Raw genomic sequence first — 21,893 nt, forward strand, 5'->3', positions numbered from 1 at the left:
TACTGGTCCTAGCACCAAATGGTGGCCAAGGGCCCTACACAGACATTGACTCACGCTCTTTGGGAAATGGCGGGGGTGGTGTGTTAAGTTGCTGTAGGGGAGGTACCGATCGTGGGCTTCAACCCTGGTCTCTTTATTCCCAGTTGCCTAAGCCTAGGAACTTCCTGCCTAAGTCCCTGTGTGCACAGAGCCTGGCTGGTCCTAGGTGATTAGTAGAAGGAAGAGCAGGGAGGACCACCCCAGGAGGGGATGAATCTCTAGCTGACAAAGAACAAGGCTAGAATACAAACAGAAGGAAGCAGGGAGATGCAAAAGCAAAGAGAATCAACCCAAATGAGAGTGGGGAAAAGGAGAAAGAGGGCAAATAACCCAGTGGTAAAAGATCTAACTTTTCTCTCTGAGTGAGGTAAAGTATGTTCTTAAGGAAACTCTCCTCTTGGCTGCCCAATCTGCTCTTTCAGGGTTATCTCCTATGCGTGTATACCCCAACTGGACTCCGTTGAGCCCTTCTCCCAGTTCCCCTACATTGCCAGCTCTGGAGCCATTTCCGGATGCAGACCTATTCCCATTTCTTAGATAGTAAAACTGAGACTCAGATGGGAATTCAGGCCAAAGCAAGGGAGAGATCTCAGGAGACATTTGCCTTGTTTTTCTAGGTTGGATCCAGTGGAGGGCTCACTCAAATCCCAGAGATGAGAATTTGTAGGGACAGATTGGGATTTGGCCACCCTAGCTATCACTTTGAGCAGACCCCACTCCCACCCCCAATTTCTGCTCTCTCCCATTCAAAATCTGCCTTTCAGCTGTCTAGATTGGAGGCTTCCTCAACCCTTAGAGAAGGTTGGCTTCCTGGGGAGGCAGAGAGCACTTATCACTCAGGGGCCCATAGGACTGGAGCTCCCACTAAGATAGCAAGTCAGGGAGGGAAGGCCCTTTTCAAGACTGCATTCACGGGGGCCTCAATGAGCCAGCCCCACAGCGAGTAGCAAAACCAGCACTGGTCACCCATGCAGCATGCATGGTCAGCATGCATACCACTCTTACCCCATTTCCCCCTTTCAGTGGCTGGAAACAAGACCAGGGTAGAAGGAGCCTCGGGTGGCCTAGTCCCTAACACCCTTTGTGACCAGAGCCTGGAGAGCAATTCTCCTCCACACTCTGAGACTGCCTTCTTGGACAAGATATTAGGCCCTCAGCGAGGCTTCCACAATTCAGGGTCAGTAACTGTCAAGGTATAAAGCAGACCAGCAGCAGCCCTAAGGTCTAGGGTTTGGGGGAAGAGGTCTGTCCCCTTCAAAGCTGTCCTCTCTGATTCCTGGCTTAAGTAGAGAGATTGTGTTAGGTGCCTTTGAATGCTTCCCTGGGCAAGGCTCTTTCCTCTGGGCTTTGCCTCCAGCCACTGAAAAGGTCAATTGTGATCCATGTTTTGGCACTAGGTCCTCCCTGGCCTCCCCCACCCCCGTTCAGCCTGGGCTCCTCCTGCACCACCCCATGCCATGCTGGTTACCTCCTTGGCTGGTACGATACCTGGGGTTGGAGTAGCTTCAGAAACAGCACCCAAGTTGGGGGGGGAGGAGAGAGAAAGGCAAGGGAAGGAAGAGAAAACAGAGGTACAGGTGAAATCACAGGACAAGCACATGGAGAAGGTCTGCATGGTGGGACTGAGGGAGGACACTGGTCTGTGGCCCCCTTTCCATTTCACCCATAGGCCACATCCACATCCAATACCAGCTAATACTTGGCAAATACTTCCAGGTCCCCCCCAGTCAGGTTGGAGGTTGCCCCAGCTCAGACATATTTGTACAGATTTCTTTCCTCCTGGGTTCTGGTGCCATTTCATGAATTAGATAGTCATCTTTGGAGGAGCTGAAGTGGGGTATTGGTCTGTTCCATTGCTCCCCCAGTCCTGGCTCATGTCGGATTCCTTTTCCCCTCTCAGCTGCATGCAGATCTTTGAGGTCAGAAAGTTACAAGGATGGATCAAGAAGCCTATCCCACTTCTTGTTCCTGTTGCCTATAAGAGTGTTGACCTGGTCAAGGTGGTTTGACTATGATTCAGTGGGCTGGAAAAACTCCATGATATTAGAGAGATGGAGAAACTCGCTTTAGGAATGGTTCTTACTACACTAAATGGAATAAATTGAGTTTTTTTGGCAGGGAAGGGAGTACAGCTAGCTTAGGCCACTCTCAGCTCATCGCTGGGTAGAATAGAAATGCTAAAAGTGGCTCTGGAGCTCCTTTGCTTGTCTTCTGCCACTGGGTTTTTCCTTAAACCCATTAGATTGAGGGCCCTAAGTTACAACTCAGGATTCATGGCAAAAACCCAAGCCTGAGAGAAGGTCTTGCTTTGTCCTCTTGTCCCCTAGGGCTGCTGAACTTTTTTTTTGCTAGTCACTGGGTTTTGACAATGGGGTTTTATCTGCTTTTCTGCATCTAATCTGGAGGGCAGGAGGAGGAGAAGTGTTTCTCTCCTGGGTCCTTCTCTGATGTGGGCAATCAAGGCTGCATGCAGTCTCCACCTCCCCCCAGGAAATGTGCCTGCCAATGCTCAGGGGTGGAGTGACCAAGCCTTCTGTTGATCACTCTCTCTAGTTTACAAGACCAGAGAGAGTGTTCCATCAACAACCTGTTTCCAAGTCAGCTGTGTCCTCTGTCTACCTCATCCCCTGCCACTGCCCCAGAATTGCACTGTTAGGCAAAGATAAAGAGGGAAAGATGCAGACATATGGGGCCAGGTCAGTAGGAGCCAAAAAGCTCTTTTGGGGTGGGGATGAAGGTGGGTTCCAAGGAGTCCCTTAAGCCAGATCTGTGGGGTCTGGTTAAGTCCTAGGACAGTGATCAGGGAGGCTGGAAGCTTCCTGGAGCTTCTGTGGCAGACCTGGGATACTGGTCTCTGGAAGTGCAGAGGATTCTCCTCTATAGACTGGATTTGACAATTCCGTGGCTTCAAGAGCCTCCCATCTCCCCTATTTCTCCCCTGGATAAGCCCCTTTCACCAGGGAGAGTGGCGACTCTGAGGCTGAAGTGCTATGTGGAGAGCTAAGCAACAGCTGCCTCTAGTGAATTTTCCCTGAAGACACAGCTTGGTTCTTGGGGCCCCAGGTGGTGTTCAGCCAAGCTCATCCTGCAGGGCAATGAAACCAACGCTAGTACCTTGAGCTACTAAATGATTTGGGCTCTAAGGGAAGCTAGCTTGGGGATGCCCATCCCCCCAGCCCACTTCCTCCTATGCTTTCTTTGCTCATTAGGATGTGAGCCCTTGCCTTTCTTTGTCTCCCCAGGGCTTAGCACACTACCTGAGACATAGTTTGCATTTAATAAATGCTTGTGGACTAACCACTCTCTCTTAGGGTTGCAGGGCTGCCTACATCCATTTCTTCCTGAAGAATATCTACAAAAGGAGACCTGCAGCCTAGACCTTCAATCTGAGCCCATCCCTGCTTCTTGTCCATTCCATTCCAAGGACTGCCAGAACAAGGCCAGAGTTGATCCTGGCCAGGCATTGGCCTCTATGAAGAAATCTCTGAGCCCCAGGGTCCTCATGAATATTATTATCACTATTGTTACATTCTTAGGTGATTGAGTACACATATTACCCATAGCATTCCTGTAATACATTTACTTCCAAAGCATCTTCCCTTATATATCAATGCATTTCATCCTCCTGATATCCCTATGAGAGAAAACAGTCATTAAATGACTCTTCTAAAGACTCAAGTCAGGACCAGAGTCATTCCAGAGTCTAGGTAGCCCAACTCAGGCCCAGTGTGGAGCTCTTTCTAACAGGCTGAGCATATATAAGCTCTCCAGTTTGGAAGAAGCCAAGGATGTAGCAGAGATGCTACATGTGGGACGTAGGAGAAAAAGATGCTTTGATGCGTATCTTTGGACAACTGATTAAATCAGGACCATTAGTTTCTGGTTCGAACTGCACCGTCCCCACCATATGCTCATTCAAATACAAGTTGGCTCACCATACCTACCTTCATTTGGTGGAGCTGGTGACTCCTCCGTGACCACTTCCCCGGGACCCACTTGGGTCCTGGCACTGAGTGAGAAGCGGTATCGGGATATAGGGTCAGCTCTCTGTATTGAGAACTTAGTCTGATTGGGAGAGAAGGTCTCAACCACAGCCTTCCCTGTCTTGGTTCCATTAACTGGAGAGAGAAAACAAAGAAGAGTCTTTCTTACTTTAAGGGTCCTTTAACTCTGGAAAAGGAAGCTGTGGAATCTGCCAAGTGACCATGGAGACTAGAGGGACTGGCCAGCTTAGAGGCAATTGGGTTTGAATGCAGGGGCTCAAATAGAATGATATCTTGAGTTCTCTTTCAGGATTATGAAGCCATGCAGTTCCTATTTTCACCCTGCTACCATCATCCCTAGCTCAATGACAAATTAAGTAAATCACTGCTATTTAGACCAAGTCTGAAAGGCTCAGTTTGTAATCTTAAAGTCTCTCTGTGCATTTAAGCATTGTAGAAGACACATCTAAGCTCTGAATATATCTTTTTCTTAAAAAAAAACCCAAACAAACCAAAACAAAACCTAGTGCAAAGTCACTGGGCTTGATTTCAATGATTACTGGCTTCTTTCTTAAAGGGTCCATTCAACATACTTCAAAGGATGCAGGGGTCAGGCTTCAAGTCCCATTCTGAACAGTACAAAAAAGTCCACTGTTAGATAACTGTAATGCTCAACAACAAAGTAACGAACACTTTAAGCCTCCTGAAGAGCTATTGTACCACCTATTTTTAGTTCTTAGAATCTCTGCAGACCTTCAAAAATAATGAACACTCCTCTGATGCTTTGGGACCCCAGGGATAAACCTCAGGGAGGAAGTGAGGTAACTGCTATTGAGGTGGAGAGAGGCTAACCTCTGACTCCTCATTCCACATTTCCTTAGCACCTGGGTTCAGTTCAGTTCGCTCTGCTATGATCTCTCTCTCTCTGTCCCCATCCTCCTTCCCTCTCCTCCTCCTTTCTCACCCCTCTGTCTTTCTCTCCTCTCTTTTTCTCTCCCTCCCTTCCCCTTCTCTCTTGTCTTTTTCCCTCCATCCCCATCCTCCTTCCCTCCCTTCTCTTTCTCCTCCTCCCCCTCTGTCTTTCTCTCCTCCTCCTCCTCTCTCTCTCCCTCCCTCTCTCTCCCTGTCCTCCCTTTCTCTCCTCTCTCCTTCACCCCCCTCCATTTGTTTGTATGTTCTTTGAAAGTCCCTGGGTCTTGGAAGCCTGGGTCCTTTTGCCTGGATCTAATGTATGTTCCTATGTCTCTCATCCCATCAGCCTGGGAATGTGTCCCAGGTCAAGCACTATTTCTAGACTGGGAGTTTCTTGTGGGCAAGGACTGTTTCTTCCATCAGACTTTGAGTCCTGTAAGGGCAGGAAGTGAGTATCTTTCTTTTAAATCAAAGAAGAAAATCTATCACAAAGAGGTTGCTTAGTACAAGGGGTTTAGTTTGGTTCCCTGGCTGAGTGGTTAGAATGGAGTTTGTCTTTCCCAGATAAGGAAAAAGTATGGGGAGGATGAACCATACATACAGGCAAGGTATCTAAGATTGTATCCTGTCAGGATCCCATTGGGGTGTTCTGGGTGATCCCATTCCAAGTTGATTGTCTCCAGGTTGGGCTGCCGGACTCGGAAACGTCTGGGGGCACTGGGTACTTGGGGAAGGAGGAGAGAGCAAGGGAGAGGAGTGGAGGGGCAGGAGGGCAAAGGGAAAGACAGGAAAAACAAAACACAAGCATGAAGGTAACCAAATTTGCTCAGCTACTAGATCAATATATGTTGGATGAATATACTGTACACAGGAAGAATTAAAAACTAGAGGACCATGAGTTGGAGTCCACTGCTCCAGGCTTGGGAGTGGTGGTCTGGGAAACATATGACTTCAGATCTTTGCCACTGAGCTCAGAGATGCTTAAGAATCAGTAACCAACTTGCAATCAATTAAATGAGGACTGAGTGCCCACCATGCCCCTAGCAGAATGCTAAGCTCTAACCCTTACCAGAGGATTCTTTTGAAGTTGAGCAGGGCTGCTCCTTTGAGGAAAGCTAATATTTTAGCAATTTTGTGTGGATTTACAGGGTGGGGTTCTGTCACTGGACAGAAACATGGGATGAGGTTACTGGGAGGAAAGAAGCTGATGGTAGGCTTCTCTCGAGACTGAGAGGAGAAAGGGATTGAAGACAGACATACCCAAGATGGGAGAAAGAAAGGAAGGAGAAAAGGAAGAGAGGAGAAGAGGGAAAAAAAGGGAAAAAGAAAAGAGAAAGGAGGGAAAAATCAGGAAAGTGGAGATAATGGAAAGAAAACAATAGGAAAAAAAAAAGAGGTGAGAAATGAATGACTATGATCATGCTCCCAGGTGAATTCTAGCCTCCTAAATAAAGCTGGTTCCATTAGCTAATAGGTTCAGTCTGGAGCATAGCATGATATGATAGGATATACTATAATATAATATTATATGATGTGATATGATATAATATAATAATATAATATGATATAATGTCAAGGGATCTGGGTTTAAATTCCAGCTCTACCACTTGTTACCAAATTATTTCCTTGTGCTTTAGGTTCATCACCCACCCATAAAATGGAGATATGGTAGACACTATCTTCCTCAGAAAGATGCTTCTGAAGATCAATGAAATAACATAAATATTGCCTTGTAAGCACAGTGTTAACATAAACATCAGCAATGTTTTCATTCTCGTTCTAACAAGAGTTTGCTATGTGACTGATGCTGGACAAATCAGCTTACCCTCTCTGGGCATTGGTTTCTTAATCTACAAAATGAGGGCACTGGACAAGTGACTCCTAAGATTCTTTCCAGCTCTAATATGTTGTATCTTGCTATACGGTCCCTGTGCGGGGGAACACAAATTAAAGGCTTTCTGGTGATGAGAGACAGGTCAGAAGATTGTGTTCTTATGATACTGACAAAGCTGTTGCATCTTTTTTGAATTGGGGTCCCTCAGGGACTCGGGGCTGAATGAGCTGTTTGTCTCTAGTCATGGAGAGCTTGGGAGCCAGTCAGGGATCTAGGTGGTCCCCTTGGGAGTCAGTCTGTAACATCAGATCTGGAATCATCCCATCCAGTCCCGAACAGCTTTCCTCTCTATGACTTTTCTGCTGGAGGTCACTCAGACTATGAAGCCAGTCAAGGAGAATCCAGAGGGTCCAGGGTTCCCCCAAGGTCATGTGGATATCGACTTGCATCATCCTGTGCCAGCTGACATGGAAGCAATACCAACTTGACCAGGGTTGGTCAGGGTGGCAGCCCTGATGTTGCCCGATGGGTATTGCCATGAAGACCTACCTCCTTCAGGGGTGGTGAATTCCTTGACTTCACTGCGAGGCCCATCACCTCTCCCATTGACCACAACCATCTCCAGTTTGTAGTTGCTGTAGGGAAACAGGCTTGACACTACACCCCGGGTTCGGTCGCTGGAGAAACTGGCAAATTGTCTCTTTTGAGACACCCACAGGCCCTTCAACAAGCTGCTCTCCCTCCAGAAATATGCCTTGGGGACAAAGGCAGACCAGTGAGAGGCCTGCCAGCCCAGGCACCTGGTTAGTTGTTAGTGGTTGGTGGTGACTGGCCTTTCTTTGGCTCGTAATTTTCTCCAAATCCCAGAGGAGCATCGGACTTCAGCATGGCCTCAGCACCCCAAGTTGAGGTTGGTGGTGCAGCCTTGAAAAGGCTGAGGTGAGGACCAATTTATGGCAGATAAGTGAAATAGCTTGTTGGTCTCATTCATTTTCTGATCCGTGTCACCTCCCAGGGGGTGATGGGTCGGCAGAATGGCTAAATGCGTGTCTGCGATGGTTCACCCTGGGGACTTATTTACAAGGCTCTATTAAGCTTTGCTCAGTGAGTCAGCTTATAAAGTCACAAATAAAATCCAGGAGTCCAGGGCAGAAAGAACTCTGCTTTGTGCTCAAAGACCACACCACCTCAGACTAGATTAGTAGGTTTTAGACAAGAAACATGTGAAGAATTTTAGGTAACACTGAAAATCTGAATTTAGGAAGATGCTAGTCTAATCCCTTGACACCAAATGGTTTTTTATCCAAACCCTTGGGTGATCTTTAGGAATAGGCTGAACAACCACCTATCTGGGATAGGTAAGATAATATTCTGTCTAGAGACAGGGGGCTGGACAGGATGACCTCAGAAAGGTCATCAAACCGAGGCCGAATTTGCCTTTATTGGGGGCATTGCAGATATATCAGGCATGAGATTTAATTGAATGACCTCCTAAGGTTCCTTCCAACTCTTGGATCCTGTACCAGCAATATTGTAACAGGGGAAAGTGAAAATTCACGGATTTGTTGCAAATGGTTAAATGAAGGTGGTGATCCCCACTCCCTGTCCCCATTCCTTGCCTGCCCTCCTTCCCACCTTGCCAGTGTTTTTTGGAATGCCAAGGCTCATTAGGGAGCAAGTTCAGGCTTAGGTGGGAAAGAGGCCAGAGTTAGGGTGCATTTAGTACCCTCTAAGCTCTGGGCAGAAAATCTCCCATGGAAGTGGGTTGTGTGAGTATATGAGCAAACAAGCTTTGAGTTAAGAATTTATCTCCTGGTCTTTCCTTCCCCTACTTACCTCCTTCGTTTCCCAGGAATGGGTACCCCTTCATTCCTTCCCTGACCTGCCCAACAGCCAACTCTGAATGATCACTGGTCACCAATCAGGCAGTAAGAAGCCAAAGATGGCCTCCACTGTTTTAGTTATAAACCTCCTCCACCCCATGCCCACCCCTACTTTTACTTGACCTACACAAGAGGAACCTTGGGATTGACTAATTTGAGAGTCTCTCCCTCTTCCCCTTTCTTCCCCATCCTTCAGAAGCAATGGCTAATGAGCAGAGATGTTGCAAGAGAAGTCTTGGACCTGCATAACACACACTCCAGCCAGTCAGTCCCTGGATAATTGAGAGTTGGCTGTGACCATACCAAGGAGTCGGAGACCTCTTAGCTGCATTTTCAGTTAGTTTAGGATTTAAAAACATTTACTTGGGGGGAGGGACAGAGGTGAGGGAGGGTAGTCCAGCAGCAACTAAAGAGATAGGGTGAGGAGTACATCAGAAGAGGCATAGCATCACCTTCACATCCATATGCGGGCTCACACATATCTTGTGTGTGATATGTGATGACCTCTGCTATGCCAGTCCAGACCTACTCTCCATCATTTGTGGCCCTCTGCTGGGCAAATGCATCCCTCATCAGAAGCCTTAAAGGAGACTGGTGATGACCTGGATAGTTCTTTGAAAAAAGAATTCCAGGTACCCACGTTTTCTAAGATTAGCTCTCCCAGCCGGGTTGACAAACCTGCCCACCCCATCCAGAATTAGTGTACCAGCCACCTGCTGCCCCCAGCCCCTGGTTAGTCGGCTGGGCAGTTAGGCACGGCCAGGAGGCTGGCTTGCTCACTCGATACTCTCTAAGCTGACCCTGGACCGTGTCCGGGTAGACCCGGTTCCACTGAAGGCCGATGGCTGTGCTGTTCAGGACCCGAACTTTTACATCAGTGGGCGCAGCCCTGGGATCTGAAATGTGGGGGAAGACAGATGAGGCCTTGGTTATGCAGGTGGAGTCCCAGTGTGGCCCCCTGAGATCCTTTCCACAGCTACTCCCCACAAGCCCCAGGAAACTTTGGAAGAGAGTCCGGATAGCAGAGAGCATGTGACCCCAATCAAACTAGGAGGTCACCAAGGGCAGGGAGTATCTCTTCTTTTTCCAGGCTTCTTCTCCAGTACCCATCCCTGGTGCCTAGATGTAGTGAACTTCAGGGTGTATGTGTGTGTGTGTGTGTGTGTGTGTGTGTGTGCGCGCGCGCGTGTGTGTGTGTGTGTGTGCATGTGTGTGTGTGCGTGTGTGTGTGTGTGAAAGCTTTCTAAGAGAAGAGCTTCCTCCTACTGGATGGGGATTTTCTTCTTACCTTTCCCCTATTGTCTATAGCCTTCAAACATCTCATTGTGGCCCGAGCTAGTGGACTGATCTTCAGTGACTATCCTGGAAAGGAACCCATAACTCCCATCCCCTCGGCTGGAGACAATGGCCTTGGAGGGTCTCCATCCTCCTGGTAAGCAGGTTGAGCTACTCCCACTGTGCTCCAGATGGCTATCTCTGCCTCATCTCCCCTTCTACTCTACCAAAGGAGTAGAAACAAGCATGAACAGAGGTCCTGGTGGGCAACAGGGACGTGGATCTATGTCTTTCTACCTGGAAACTGTTTGCCAAGAAAGCAGGGAAGAGCAGAATGGACCTATATCCTATTGGTATCCTCTATTTATGTCCCTAGACAGCCACTGAAAGCTCAATCCTGAGTCAAGCATTTCCATGAAGCGCAGGCCTCTCCTCCATTCCATTTTGTCAGCATGGACACAGCTGCTCTCATCCCAATAGTACCCCCTCCCAGACCAGACCTAGTCCCAACCAAAGAGAGATGAATCACCCCAGCTGACTTCACCCTCCTGTGATAGGGTGGTGTTGGTCAAAGCTCTTCTGGATGCCAGACGACATTCTAGAGACCTTAGTGATTCACCACCTCAAACACTGGGGTCAATTCATTAAGAGACCAACAAGTCATCTTGGGGCGGAGAGTTCAGGGGCACATAGGCAAACACATGAGTGCTCAGTTCCTACTGTTTTCCCTGCAGATCATCAGTAAGACCTGTGTGGACCCTAGCTTGGCATTAGCTCTCAAATGCCTCTGCCCTCATCTCTCCTTTTATGTTGAAGGCTCATGGCTTGAAGTGATAGTGGGGTACATATAGGTACCAGGACCCATGGCTAGAAGCAAGACTGGCCACCACTCTCTTTTGTTACCTTCATTTGGGTCTCTATGGCTAGTGCTCTGAGGGCGTCTCCTATAACCCATGGCTTTCCCGTGGGGACCAGCAGGCAAGGTGTGAGGGCCTTTGGTAGAAACAGCACTTGATGGAAGCGCTATGGTACTAAATACTTGGTAATACTAAGCACTTGGTAGGGCACTTGACAGAAGGAGAGAGAAGAGAGTACTCACAATCTTCCCCAGAGTAGCCAATGACGGTGTCTGGCTCGGGTCCCTTCCCAAAATCATTCTCCGCCTGCACTCGGATCTCATAAGGCACGTAGACAGGGGTCTGCACCACGGTATATCGGGAGGCCCACACCGTGGCATTGTTCCAGCTCTCCCTTCCTTCCCGCCGCCGCCATTTTACAATATAGCGGAGGTTGGGTCCGAATGCAGATGTGGCGTTCATGGGCTGAGCAAGAAAGAAACAGACCAGACAGAAAGGGATAGGGAGGAATCTGGTCACACAACTACTCTCTGTCCTTCTGCCTGTGGCCAATTCTCTTCCCTCCCCAAGCCCCTGACTTATAAAGTAAGGCAGGAGCCAGAGGCCCCTTCCCTCAGTGAAAGCTGAGAATACAACATGGACCTTAGCTAGCATTCATCTCAACATGAGAGATAAGATCATGTAGTGGTTAGAAAACTGGCTTGGGGTCAGGAAGACCTGGGTTCAGATCCTGCCTCTGACCTCTCTAGGGAGGTGGGACCCTGGGAAAGTCACTTAACTTCTCAGTGCCCTAGACAAGTATCTAATAATCTAATTTGCAGACAAGGTACGGATCCCCATTGGCAACGGGAGTTTCTTGATTTGGACATTCTCTAATCCATGAAAGCCCAGCTTGAAGCCCTATTCCTATGTAGGGGCAGTTAGGTGGTGCAGTGGGTCTGGAGTCAGGAAGACTTGAGTTCAAATTCAGCCTTAGATACCTATTAGTTATGTGATTCTGGGCAAGTCACTTAGCCTCTGTTTGCCTGTTTCCTCATCTGTAAAATGAGGATGATAACAACACTTACCTCAAAGGGTTGTTGTGAGGATTAAATGAGATAATAATCATAAAGAACTTAGCATAGTACCTGGCACATAGTCAGCACTATATGAGTATTAGTTACTGTTAGCTGTTATATGTAGAACCAAGACCTAATTATCCACTAGTGGCTTATCTGTGGCAAAATTTTAATATAAGTCCAGCCTTCCTTTGCCACCAAGGATGCTTTCTGTTTGTGCTTAAGAAATGTAAACATGTTTTTAACAGGAGTCAAAGCAAATCTGACTTTAACAAGCAATATGGGCGGCTAGGTGGGGCAGTGGATAGAGTGCCAGGCCTAGAGTCAGGAAGACTCATCTTCCTGGGTTCGAATCTGGTCTCAGATACTAGCTGTGTGATCCTGGGCAAGTCACTTAACCCTATTTGCCTCAGTTTCCTCATCTATAAAATGGGGCTGGAGAAGGAAATAGCAAACCACTCCAGAATCTTTGCCAAGAAAACCCCAAATGGGGTCACTTAGAGTCGAACATGAATGAAACAACTGAACAACAACATCGGGGAGCACAATGAACTGTAGATTTGGAGCAGATGATCAGGGTTCCAGGCCTGACTTTCATTTACTGGCTGTGTGATGGGAGATAAGTCACTTAACCTCTCTGAGAAACAGTCTCCTCTTCTGCAAAATGAGAATAAGATTTGAGCTAACTGCCTCTCGGGCGTGTCTCAAGCGTCCAATGAGATGATGTGGGTAAAATGCTTTGTAGCCATCTGGGAAGGATCTGGACCAGGGGTTTCATTGGTTTATAGAGAGTCTCTGATGAAGAAACACCCTTTATCCATGTAGATCAGCATCTCACAGTCTTAGAGAGTTGCTTGGGGGCACTGAGAGGTTCAGCGAGTTGACTCGGAGTTGAGTGTTAGAAGAGGGACATGAATCGGGTCTTCTTGACTTGGAGGCTTGCCTCTCCATGCGGTCCTATCTAGATGTCATCTTTTAATAATAGTAACACAACTGTGTAGCACTAAAAGGCCTGTCTCATCAGTCCTGTGAGGCTCGGAGTATCAAGGTGATCCTTATTTTACAGATGAGGAAACTGAGGCTCAAAGAGGTTATATGACTTGCTCATGGAGAAATAGCTAGTACAAATGTTGGAGACAGTCTTCAAAACTGATTTTCCTGCCTCTAAATCCAGCACTAAGATTTTACCATGCTGCACTGCTTTTTACTATGCCTACATCTAAGATGTTATTAGGACTATGATAAAGAAAGCACACCTGCTACTCCCAAAAGCAAAACATGCACTCAAAGACCAAAGAATAGAAGACTCTGGATTATCTGCTGTTTTGATTTAACCATGCTATTTTGTTGTGGTTCAGCTGTTTCAGTCATATCCCACACTTCATAACTGCATTTGGGGTTTTCTTGGCAAAGATAATAGACTCATTTGTCATTTTCCTCTCCAGTTCATTTTACAGATGAGGAAATTGAAGCAAACAGAGTGAAGTGACTTGTCCAGGTAGGTCGTCACACAGCTACTGAGTGTCTGAAGCTGAATTTGAACTCAGGTCTTCCTGACTTCAGGCCTGGAGCTCTACCCACTGCACCATCTCCCTGCCCTATGATTGCCCTCCATTAGCACAGATAACTGATAAGGACACATTTCTCTTGGTTTCTGTTGTGTCTTCCTGGCCATCCCCTTGACCTGCTTCCTATACTCTAGCCATTATCCTCATTCCCCCATATCCCACTTTCCCTACACACAACCTTGAACTCTGGTCCTGGGTCCCCTGGCTCTAAGAGGTGATCTTCCATTTTGTTTTGTTGGGAATCAGGCCTCCCCACCACATATCTATACTGTATCTCAGCACACACATCCACTTCCTTCCACTTTTCCTGATTTCCTTTACATATTGTCCTTCTTCATTAGAATGTAAGCTTCTTGAGAGCACAGATGGTCTTGTTTGCTTGTTTTCTTAGTGCTTAGCCCAGTGCCTGGCATGTAGTAAGTGCTTAATAAATGCTGTGTGTGTGTGTGTGTGTGTGTGTGTGTGTGTGTGTGTGTGCCTGTTTTATTTCCCTGCAAAAGTTATCAGCTCCTGGAAAACAAGGACTCATTCTTTATTCTGTATTCCAAAGTCTGGGCCTTGCCTCTTGGGGTAAGGCTGACAATAAAGATTCAGAGGACAAATTATCCTTTTTGGGACCTTAGAGAGTAGGCTACAGGCCTCTTGAATATGTATTTTTTGAGAGCCCCTTATCCTACACATGACCCATGGGAACCGAATGTTGAAAGTGATACCAAACACAAGAGGATGGGATTTTGTGATACCAGACTTGGAAGGAAACTTATAAGGTTATCTAGGTTACTTCCTGCCTCTGGGCAGGACTCTTTTGAAACCATCCCAAAGAATTGCTTCTATTTTGTTCCCAAAATTTTTCCAGAAAAAATACTCCAGGCGTGCTGGGGAAATATGCCCAGTGTCATATTCCAACCAAATTCAGGACGTCGTTCTTAATGTCTAACCTGAATCCCTCCTGGTCCAGTAGAAGACGATTCCCTTGTATCTTACTTGGTGGAGTTCTTCTTGGCCAATAATAACCAGACGGTGCAAAGTCCTTTGTCCCTTTTTCCTTTCCCTTACTGTTAACTGTGTTTCCTCTCTGAAATCTCACTCTCTGCTTCTTCTCTTGCTCACTTTGTAAGATGCCCTATATGGAGAGAAGCTAATGGTCTCTGGAGAGGGGCTTATGGTCTGGACTACATTGGGCCTGGGCAAGCATCACCAGAAGGGGAAGAATATGGGAAGGGGTGCAATGAAAAGAGAATCTTACCGTCCATGTGATTTCCATGTTGTTCTTTCTGGACCCCGCTCCCTTCACATCACCTGGGTTGGACTCTGGGGCTGCAACCCAAGTGGACACATTTTATATCTAATGAATACCTCTCTCACTGTCATCCAAGTCAAAACTCACTTCTTCCAGGCAAGTTCCCTAGATTGTTCTCATAAATGATTATTTCTGTTTTTCTTCCTCACAGATGCCCTGCCTTCCTGTGCATGGGTTCATTTACAAAGCAACATCTGAACCCATGCACGTGTTTTGTTTCCCTAACTAGAACTGGCTCTAGACAGGGGCTGGGTCATCACTGTCCATCTTTTTCTTTTGCAGTCCTTCACTTTAAAGACCGCAGGTGTGCACACTGTGGGGTATGCTCTATTCACTGTACAGTCAACTCTCCAATGTCCACTTAGGGTTATCCACCCTTCTGCTTTCTCTATTGGAAATGTTTAAGTGCAGGCTGGCTTCTCCCTGACACCTGTGATGTTCTTGAGATATTTCCTCCTTCACTCCCACTGAAGGTGGTTTGAATTCAGGAAATTCAAATTCAAGGAAGCAAAGTATTTAGAAGACATGGTGCTTGGTATAATGCCTGGCACACAGTAGGTGCTCAATAAATGTTGATTGATTGTTATCCGAAATAATTTAAATAACTTATGTATAGTACCACCAATCATCTGATAATAGGATTTAGAGGTCTTCTAATCTTTAAGTGTGGCCTTTTGACTGAATCCAAGTTTAAATTTGATTGTAAAATTTGGATTCAGTCAAAAGGCCGCACTTAAGAATTTAGAAGGCCACATGTGGCCTTAAGGCTGCAGGTTCCCCAACCCTGGGCTAGCTCAATCCTCTCATTTACAGAGGCCTAGTCACCATTTGCTCAAAGTCACAGAGCTAATAAGTAGTTGGCATGTTGGGTTCAGGGAATTCTAAATTCAGTGCTCTTTCCATCCCACAGTGGGCCCCACTTCCACTCCCACTTAACATGATGAATCTTTCTCCTCCCTTCCTCCCCCATCCCCAACAGAATGTCTTGATCTGATCATTGTCTGCCCAAAGGCAGGGATATAGAATGCCCTGTAATATGCCAGGTGCTGAGGATGGCCACAAGCCTGGAGCTAGGTGAGGTAGAGGAAAGGAATGACTGGTCTCCACTCAGACCCAGCCAGTTTATAATCAAATATACCTTGTGAATTATCTGCACCATTTTACATTCATGCAGATAATTAACTGTGCACACTGCTGCCCTGCAAAAATCTGACCTTTGCACTGTGCCCCCTCAGCTATTAGGGTTCTGTTGGGCTGGGACAGGGAAGGTGAACTCCAAGCACTCACGTGCACCACTGGTCCTGTAGCGCTCAGATGGTTGGCTAGGATGACTGCTTCCAACATCATTGACGGCAATGACCCGGAACTGGTAGTTGACATAGGGGGACAACTGGAGAACTGCTGAATTGACGCTGCCTGGGTGTTTGGAATGGCTGTGCCAGACACCGGGCTGGAACTGGTCCTCTTCAAACTGGACAATGTACTCTGAGTGGGGAACAGTGGAGCAGGGGGGCTGAACCAGAGCTCCTCCTCTCCAAGGACTCTCTCCTCTTCCACCCACTTATCACATCCCCAAGGGAACAAGAGTGGGCAGGAAGGGCTGTTCCCAAGATAGAGAGGGAGAGACTGAGGCTCGGTTATGTTAATCACAGAGTGATTAGTATCTAAGAGTGGGAAGGAGCCTTTGAGTTCACCTCATCCAACCCAGACCTGAATGGGAATTCTTCTTACAATAGCCCCATCAAGGGAGCTGTCCAAAGGTGGACTGATCAGCTCCAGGTAGGTACTGGGTTCTTTATCAATGGAGAGCATTAAAGAGAGTTGGCGTGCCCACTTGGCATGTTAATGAAGGTACTCCTGTTCACTTATCCGTCAGACTAGATAACTCCCGAGGATCCTTCCCACTCTGAGATTCTGGCTACCCAAACTCACTTAAAAACCTCTAGTGATGGAAGTGGCCCATTCTGATTCTAGATAGTGCTAATCATTAGGGAGTTTTCCTTATATCAAATAAAAATACGCCTCTCTGCAACCTCCATACATTGTTCCTAGTTCCATCCTTTGGGGCCAAGAAAAACAATTCTAACCTCTCTTCCACATGTTTTTGTAGTTGTTCAATTGCAACTGACTGACCCCATTTGGGCTTTTCTTGTAACTGACATAACCCCAATTTGGGGTTTCCTTGACAAAGATACTGAAGTAGTTTACCATTTCCTTCTCCAGCTCATTTTACAGATGAAGAAACTGAGGCAAACAGGGTTAAGTGACTTGCCCAGGGTCACACAGCTAGCAAGTATCTCAGGCTGGATTTGAACTCAGAAAGATGAGTCTTCCTGACTCTACTGTGCCACCTAGTGATCCTCTTCAACTTGACATCTTTTCAAAACATTGACAGTAATTATGTGCCTCAGTCTTCTCTTCTCTAATTAAATAGCCTTCTTTGCTTCAGCTGTTCCTCATATGGCATGGCTTCTAGTTCCATATCTCAAGATTACTTACTTAGACATCTCTCAAATCACAAGAGTTTTCCAGCATATGCCACTGGTTTTCAAAATTTCTGGTGTCAGTACCCCTTGACACTTAAAAATTATTGAGGACGCCAAAGAGTTTTTGTTTATGTGGGTTATATCTATTGATATTTACCTTACTAGAAATAAAAAAAACCTTTGTATTATTATGAAAAAAAAATGTTGTCCTGCAGACTCCCTGAAAGGCTACTGGGGACGCCCAGGGGTCCACAGACCACACTTTGAGAACTGCTGCTCTAGGAGGTGGACCAGTCCATTCAGTTCTGCCACTGAACTGCCTCAGAGTCACAGAACCCCTGGAATGTTCTGTTACCGGCAGACCTGGGGCGGAATATCCTGTTTGCTGGATTTTGCTGGAAGACTCTTATGGTTTGGAAGAGGTCTGAGTAAGGAACTGAATAAGGAAAAGATGTGATGGATCCTAAAAAAACTTCATTCATAATAAATGCTTTCATCTGTCATTTCTGAATAACTCAAGGGCTCCACATAGGTGTGGCAGCTATTCCTTACAGATAGAAATGGAAAACAATTGCTCTCAATGCACTACTGGGGAAACAGACCTACAGAGGTACTGTGATTTTCCTGGGTTCATGAAGCAAGGGAGAGGCTGGACTGGTATTGGAAGCCCAACACCCAAGCGGCTAGTGCCCTTCTGTGCACTGACCTGTGATGGGGCTATTGTTGTCATCCCCAGGGATCCAGGTCAGTCTCACACTCCTCTCCTCCAGGTCAGTCAGCTCCAGATCTCGAGGAGGATCTGGTCGCTCTGCCAGCAGAGAGAGAAAATATACCCACGTTTCTCAGAATTAGTGGGATGATTCCCCAACCCCACCCTCTTCCTTAGTCTGTCCCCAGTCCCAGATACTTTCGCATGCAGAACGGTGCATCACTGGCTCTAGGTAACCATCCCCAAGCTAAAATTGCTACTAGGTTTGTTCTCCTGGGTCAATGGAGGAATCATGTACTTGGTAAAGACTCCTGGTTCTTCCCAGACCCTCTCCATTAGGAACTAAAGCTATGGAATGAAAAGGGGATGGGGTAATCCTCCAACCACCAAAACCAAGGTTGTAGGCAAAGAGGGAGGATAGTGTTACTTTGGGGCCAGATGCGAATGGTAGGAGCCTTGTGAAGAGGGAGACAATGAGAAGCTCTCTCTCCCCACCCCCAGTGGATGTTTTTAGAGACTCCACATCTGGTAAGGTCTTAAGAGCTGCTGCAACTAACCCTTTTCACATAGTCCCTGATGATAAAACTGGACTGTGGGAACGGATGAGGGAAGGGGAGGAGTATGGGTGGTGGTGCTGGGATCTAATATAATTTTCCTCAGGGGAAAAAAGTCACTCTTTCTGTCTGATTGCAATAGCACCCCCTGCAGAATTAGGACAGTACAAGAGAGCCAGTAAAGTGAGCACCTGGCAAGAGATTCAGAGATTGGTAAGTCACTCGGAGGATGGGTCCAGAGAGGGAAGAAGGAGACAGAAAGTCACTCAAGGGAGTTCTGAGGCTGCTCAGCAGAGGACACCATTAGTATGACCCATTGGTTGAAGCCTACACTGGGGATACTTTCATTTTAGGAGGTGCAGGAGGGTGCTGCATCTCCTGAGGTTCTAGTGTGTTTTCTGCTCTGCAAGGTCTAAAGGAATCAGACCATGTAACTCCTGCTTCAGCAGCAGCAGGTGTTAATCGTAGACTCTGGTTAGAGCAATCTAACTGTTAATAACAATAGGTGATGTTTATATAGCTTTAAGCTTTGCTGAGCATTTTGGGACCTTGGGGGAGAGAATGTTACCTTGTTTGATTGGTATTATGGTCCTCTTCCTGCATTTTATAGATGGACTAAGTCTCAGAGAGATTAATGGATTTCCTGCACATACTACTAGTAAGTGCTAGAGTCAGGTTTTGAACCTTTCTCCTTTTCAATAAGTTTCCCTCTTTCCCCTGACTTCTGTGCAACAGAGTACATTGTGATTTGGGGGTGGGAGGGTAGGTAAGGTAGTGCTGCAAGGAGTGAAGAAGCTAAAGTGAAGCAAGAAAGGGTTCCCAGGGGTCTCCCCTACTCTCTGCCTTGTCTCCAATGCCTACTTCAGTTAACTATATATGTGTATACATCTATGTATATATACATCTATGTATATAAAATGTGTGTATATATAATATATAGCATATATTATACATGATTTAATACTTATACATCTATATATCATACATATTACATATATAAATTATATATATATGTATACACACAATATACGTATAATATCATCCCCATTAGAATATAAGGTCTAAGAAGGCAGGGATCACTTGTTTCAGCCTTGTATCTCCTTCATTGCCTAGCACAATACTCTGCACACAGTGACTTTTCATTAATGCTTGTATAATAGAATGACCCTGAGTGAGAAATTGGGGTGGAGAGGACATAGATTCACCTAAGTGATATGGCCAAGGGTGGGGAAAGCCCTTTGGAGCCCAGGGCTTTGAAGATGGGATAAAGGATTGCTTCTAAAAGTGATCCAAAGCTTATGGAGTGCTTAAGACTAAGGGTGAGATTCAAGGGGAACCTGGAGAAGACAGGTGATAATATGCACAGAAAGACAGAAGCAGAGGCCTAAAAAGGGGTGATGAGAAGTTGCTGCCCTGAAATTAGGAGAGACCAAATTCCCTCCACCCCATCTCCCATCCTCCCACTCTCCTTCCTCCCACCAAACCCATTCTCCCCATCTCTTAGGGAGATCTACAGTGAGGAGTCTACTGAGGTCACTCCCAGTTACCTTTGGGCAGGGGAGCCATACGGTTAGTCGGAACAGCCTGAGCTGCAAAGGTAAGACAGGTTAACCAGGTTAGTGGCATTGTTTAAGTTCTGGAGGGAGACGAACAGGCCACCGGATCTTGTCTCTTCCTGATTGGGCAGAGCTGTTCTCATGTTGAAGGCCTCAGGGCCCTCATCATCCCTGCAGGGAGGGCTAATGACAGTCTTAAAAGCCTACTTGCACAAAAACCCAGGGAGCTTGGCAGGGATGATCATTAACTCCATTTTACCGATGACGATAGTGAGGCTGAGGGCCCTACCACTATCTCGCTTTTAGTCACCTCCATTAGGATGTGACCGAAGGACCCAGGCTGAGTTGGCAGAAAGACCAATATCAGGAGCTATCCATGAAGAAAACTTGGAAGACAATGCAGTTGGTGACTTCCTTTCCAGGGCAATTTCCCTTCCAGGAAAATGTACCCCATCAGCATAGTTGGATTAGGGTAGATGTGGGAAGGATGGGCAGAGATTGGCTCTATGGGGCTTTAGGAAGTTCTGATTGGAAACAGGGTAGAAATGGGAGGGCAAGGTAAATGGACAAACCCAGAATTTATTCTTTCTTTAATTAAAGGCTGTTTAATAGTTAATCAGCTTAGTTATATACGGTTAGCTGTAAGAGATGGGAAACAAAACAAAACATAACAAAACAAAGCAAGAAAATCCTCCCCACCTTCTCTGTACCAGACAGGCATCACTTAGCTGAGTTCCTGGGGAAGCTAGTTATTTAGCTAAAGGGATCAATATTGGGTTTTGCAGTATCCCTTAAGTGTTCTGAAAGTATTGGTTTCCTTGTTGCTAGATCAAACAGTTCTCATATTTAATTGGACCTTAGTGAACATGGGCATGGCCCTCTGAAGCTGGTCCATGTGTGTGGGTGTATAATAGGGTGAGGGGAAGGGTGGCCAGTGAGTCTAAACACAGGGGCAATTACCTAGCACAGTGAGATAGGCCTTGGCTATATCTCGGTCAAGCTCAGTGCTGGCCATACAAGTGTAGCTTCCTTGGTCCCGGTCGGCCACACCAAAGATGGTGAGGGTGTCCTCTTCCTTCTTCATTCTGAAAAGGAGGAGGGGTAGGAGAGTCACTAGGGAGGGAGGCAAGTAACCAGGCATTGAGGGGCTCATCTGAAGGAGAAAGTCACTTTTTTCTTCCTTCCTGAGAGAGGGAAATAAAAATTAAACTTAAATGCCAATTTTCTTCTAGGTGCTGAGTTCAAATCTCTGAACCTTTTTTTGGAGGGGGGGAAGGGGAAGTATTTTATTTTGTATTTATTTAGTATTTTATTTGAAATTTAATTTTAATTAATTATTAATTATTTTAATTGCTTAAAGTCAAAATAAAAAAAGGAAACCAAGATGGTTTGGGCAGAATGGCCATAACTACCCTGACCTTTACTGTCCCCCAGATCCCACCTTCATTTTCACTTCTTTGTCCGTCATGATGTCCTACACAATGAAATGCCAACCCCCTCCTCCTTCATATTTCCAAACCCAACAGTTTAGGTCCCACTCAAAGGACCACTTTTTCCCCCCATGAAGCTCTTCCCTGGTTAGTTAGGCTCAAACTGCTTTCTCTGAACCCCATAGCCTATATTGTCTTACACTCATCTGCATCTTATCTAGTACTGTTCTCTGCTATGTTTCATGAATGTTAGTCTAACCTCCCCCCACCCCAGCTAGGCTTCCTGGAGGCAGGGAGCCTATTCTATACCAAGCATACAGTAGGCTTGCAATAAATACTTGTTGATTCATCATTGAGAGGCAATGTGGCACAGTGGAACCTGCCAAATTTGGAGTCAGAGGACCTGAATTCTAATCCCAGCTCTGCTATTTAATCCCTGGGTGACTTTG

At 46.4% G+C, this 21,893-nt stretch overlaps 1 protein-coding gene across 9 annotated transcripts in view; it reads right to left on the reverse strand.

The window, feature by feature from the left end:
• The window catches only part of NFASC (neurofascin), a 248,089-nt gene that overhangs the window by 38,035 nt on the left and 188,161 nt on the right, over positions 1-21,893 (reverse strand). For 5 of the 9 annotated variants that reach the window (XM_027871164.1, XM_027871166.1, XM_027871167.1 and 2 more), the window contains 9 exons: positions 20,975-21,099; positions 20,006-20,047; positions 17,902-18,003; positions 15,997-16,194; positions 14,656-14,726; positions 11,026-11,248; positions 5,536-5,658; positions 3,984-4,157; positions 1,528-1,542 (listed from right to left, as the gene is read on the reverse strand). In XM_027871164.1, coding sequence (XP_027726965.1) covers positions 1,528-1,542; positions 3,984-4,157; positions 5,536-5,658; positions 11,026-11,248; positions 14,656-14,726; positions 15,997-16,194; positions 17,902-18,003; positions 20,006-20,047; positions 20,975-21,099 — 1,073 coding nt within the window. Of the gene's footprint in view, positions 1-1,527; positions 1,543-3,983; positions 4,158-5,535; positions 5,659-7,317; positions 7,523-9,431; positions 9,548-11,025; positions 11,249-14,655; positions 14,727-15,996; positions 16,195-17,901; positions 18,004-20,005; positions 20,048-20,974; positions 21,100-21,893 lie in introns of all 9 variants that reach the window. The other 4 variants (XM_027871168.1, XM_027871169.1, XM_027871171.1 and 1 more) reach the window with 2 other exon arrangements.

The sequence above is a fragment of the Vombatus ursinus genome, unplaced genomic scaffold (assembly GCF_900497805.2).
Source record: "Vombatus ursinus unplaced genomic scaffold, bare-nosed wombat genome assembly UNPS02014798.1, whole genome shotgun sequence".
Classification (NCBI taxonomy): domain Eukaryota; kingdom Metazoa; phylum Chordata; class Mammalia; order Diprotodontia; family Vombatidae; genus Vombatus; species Vombatus ursinus.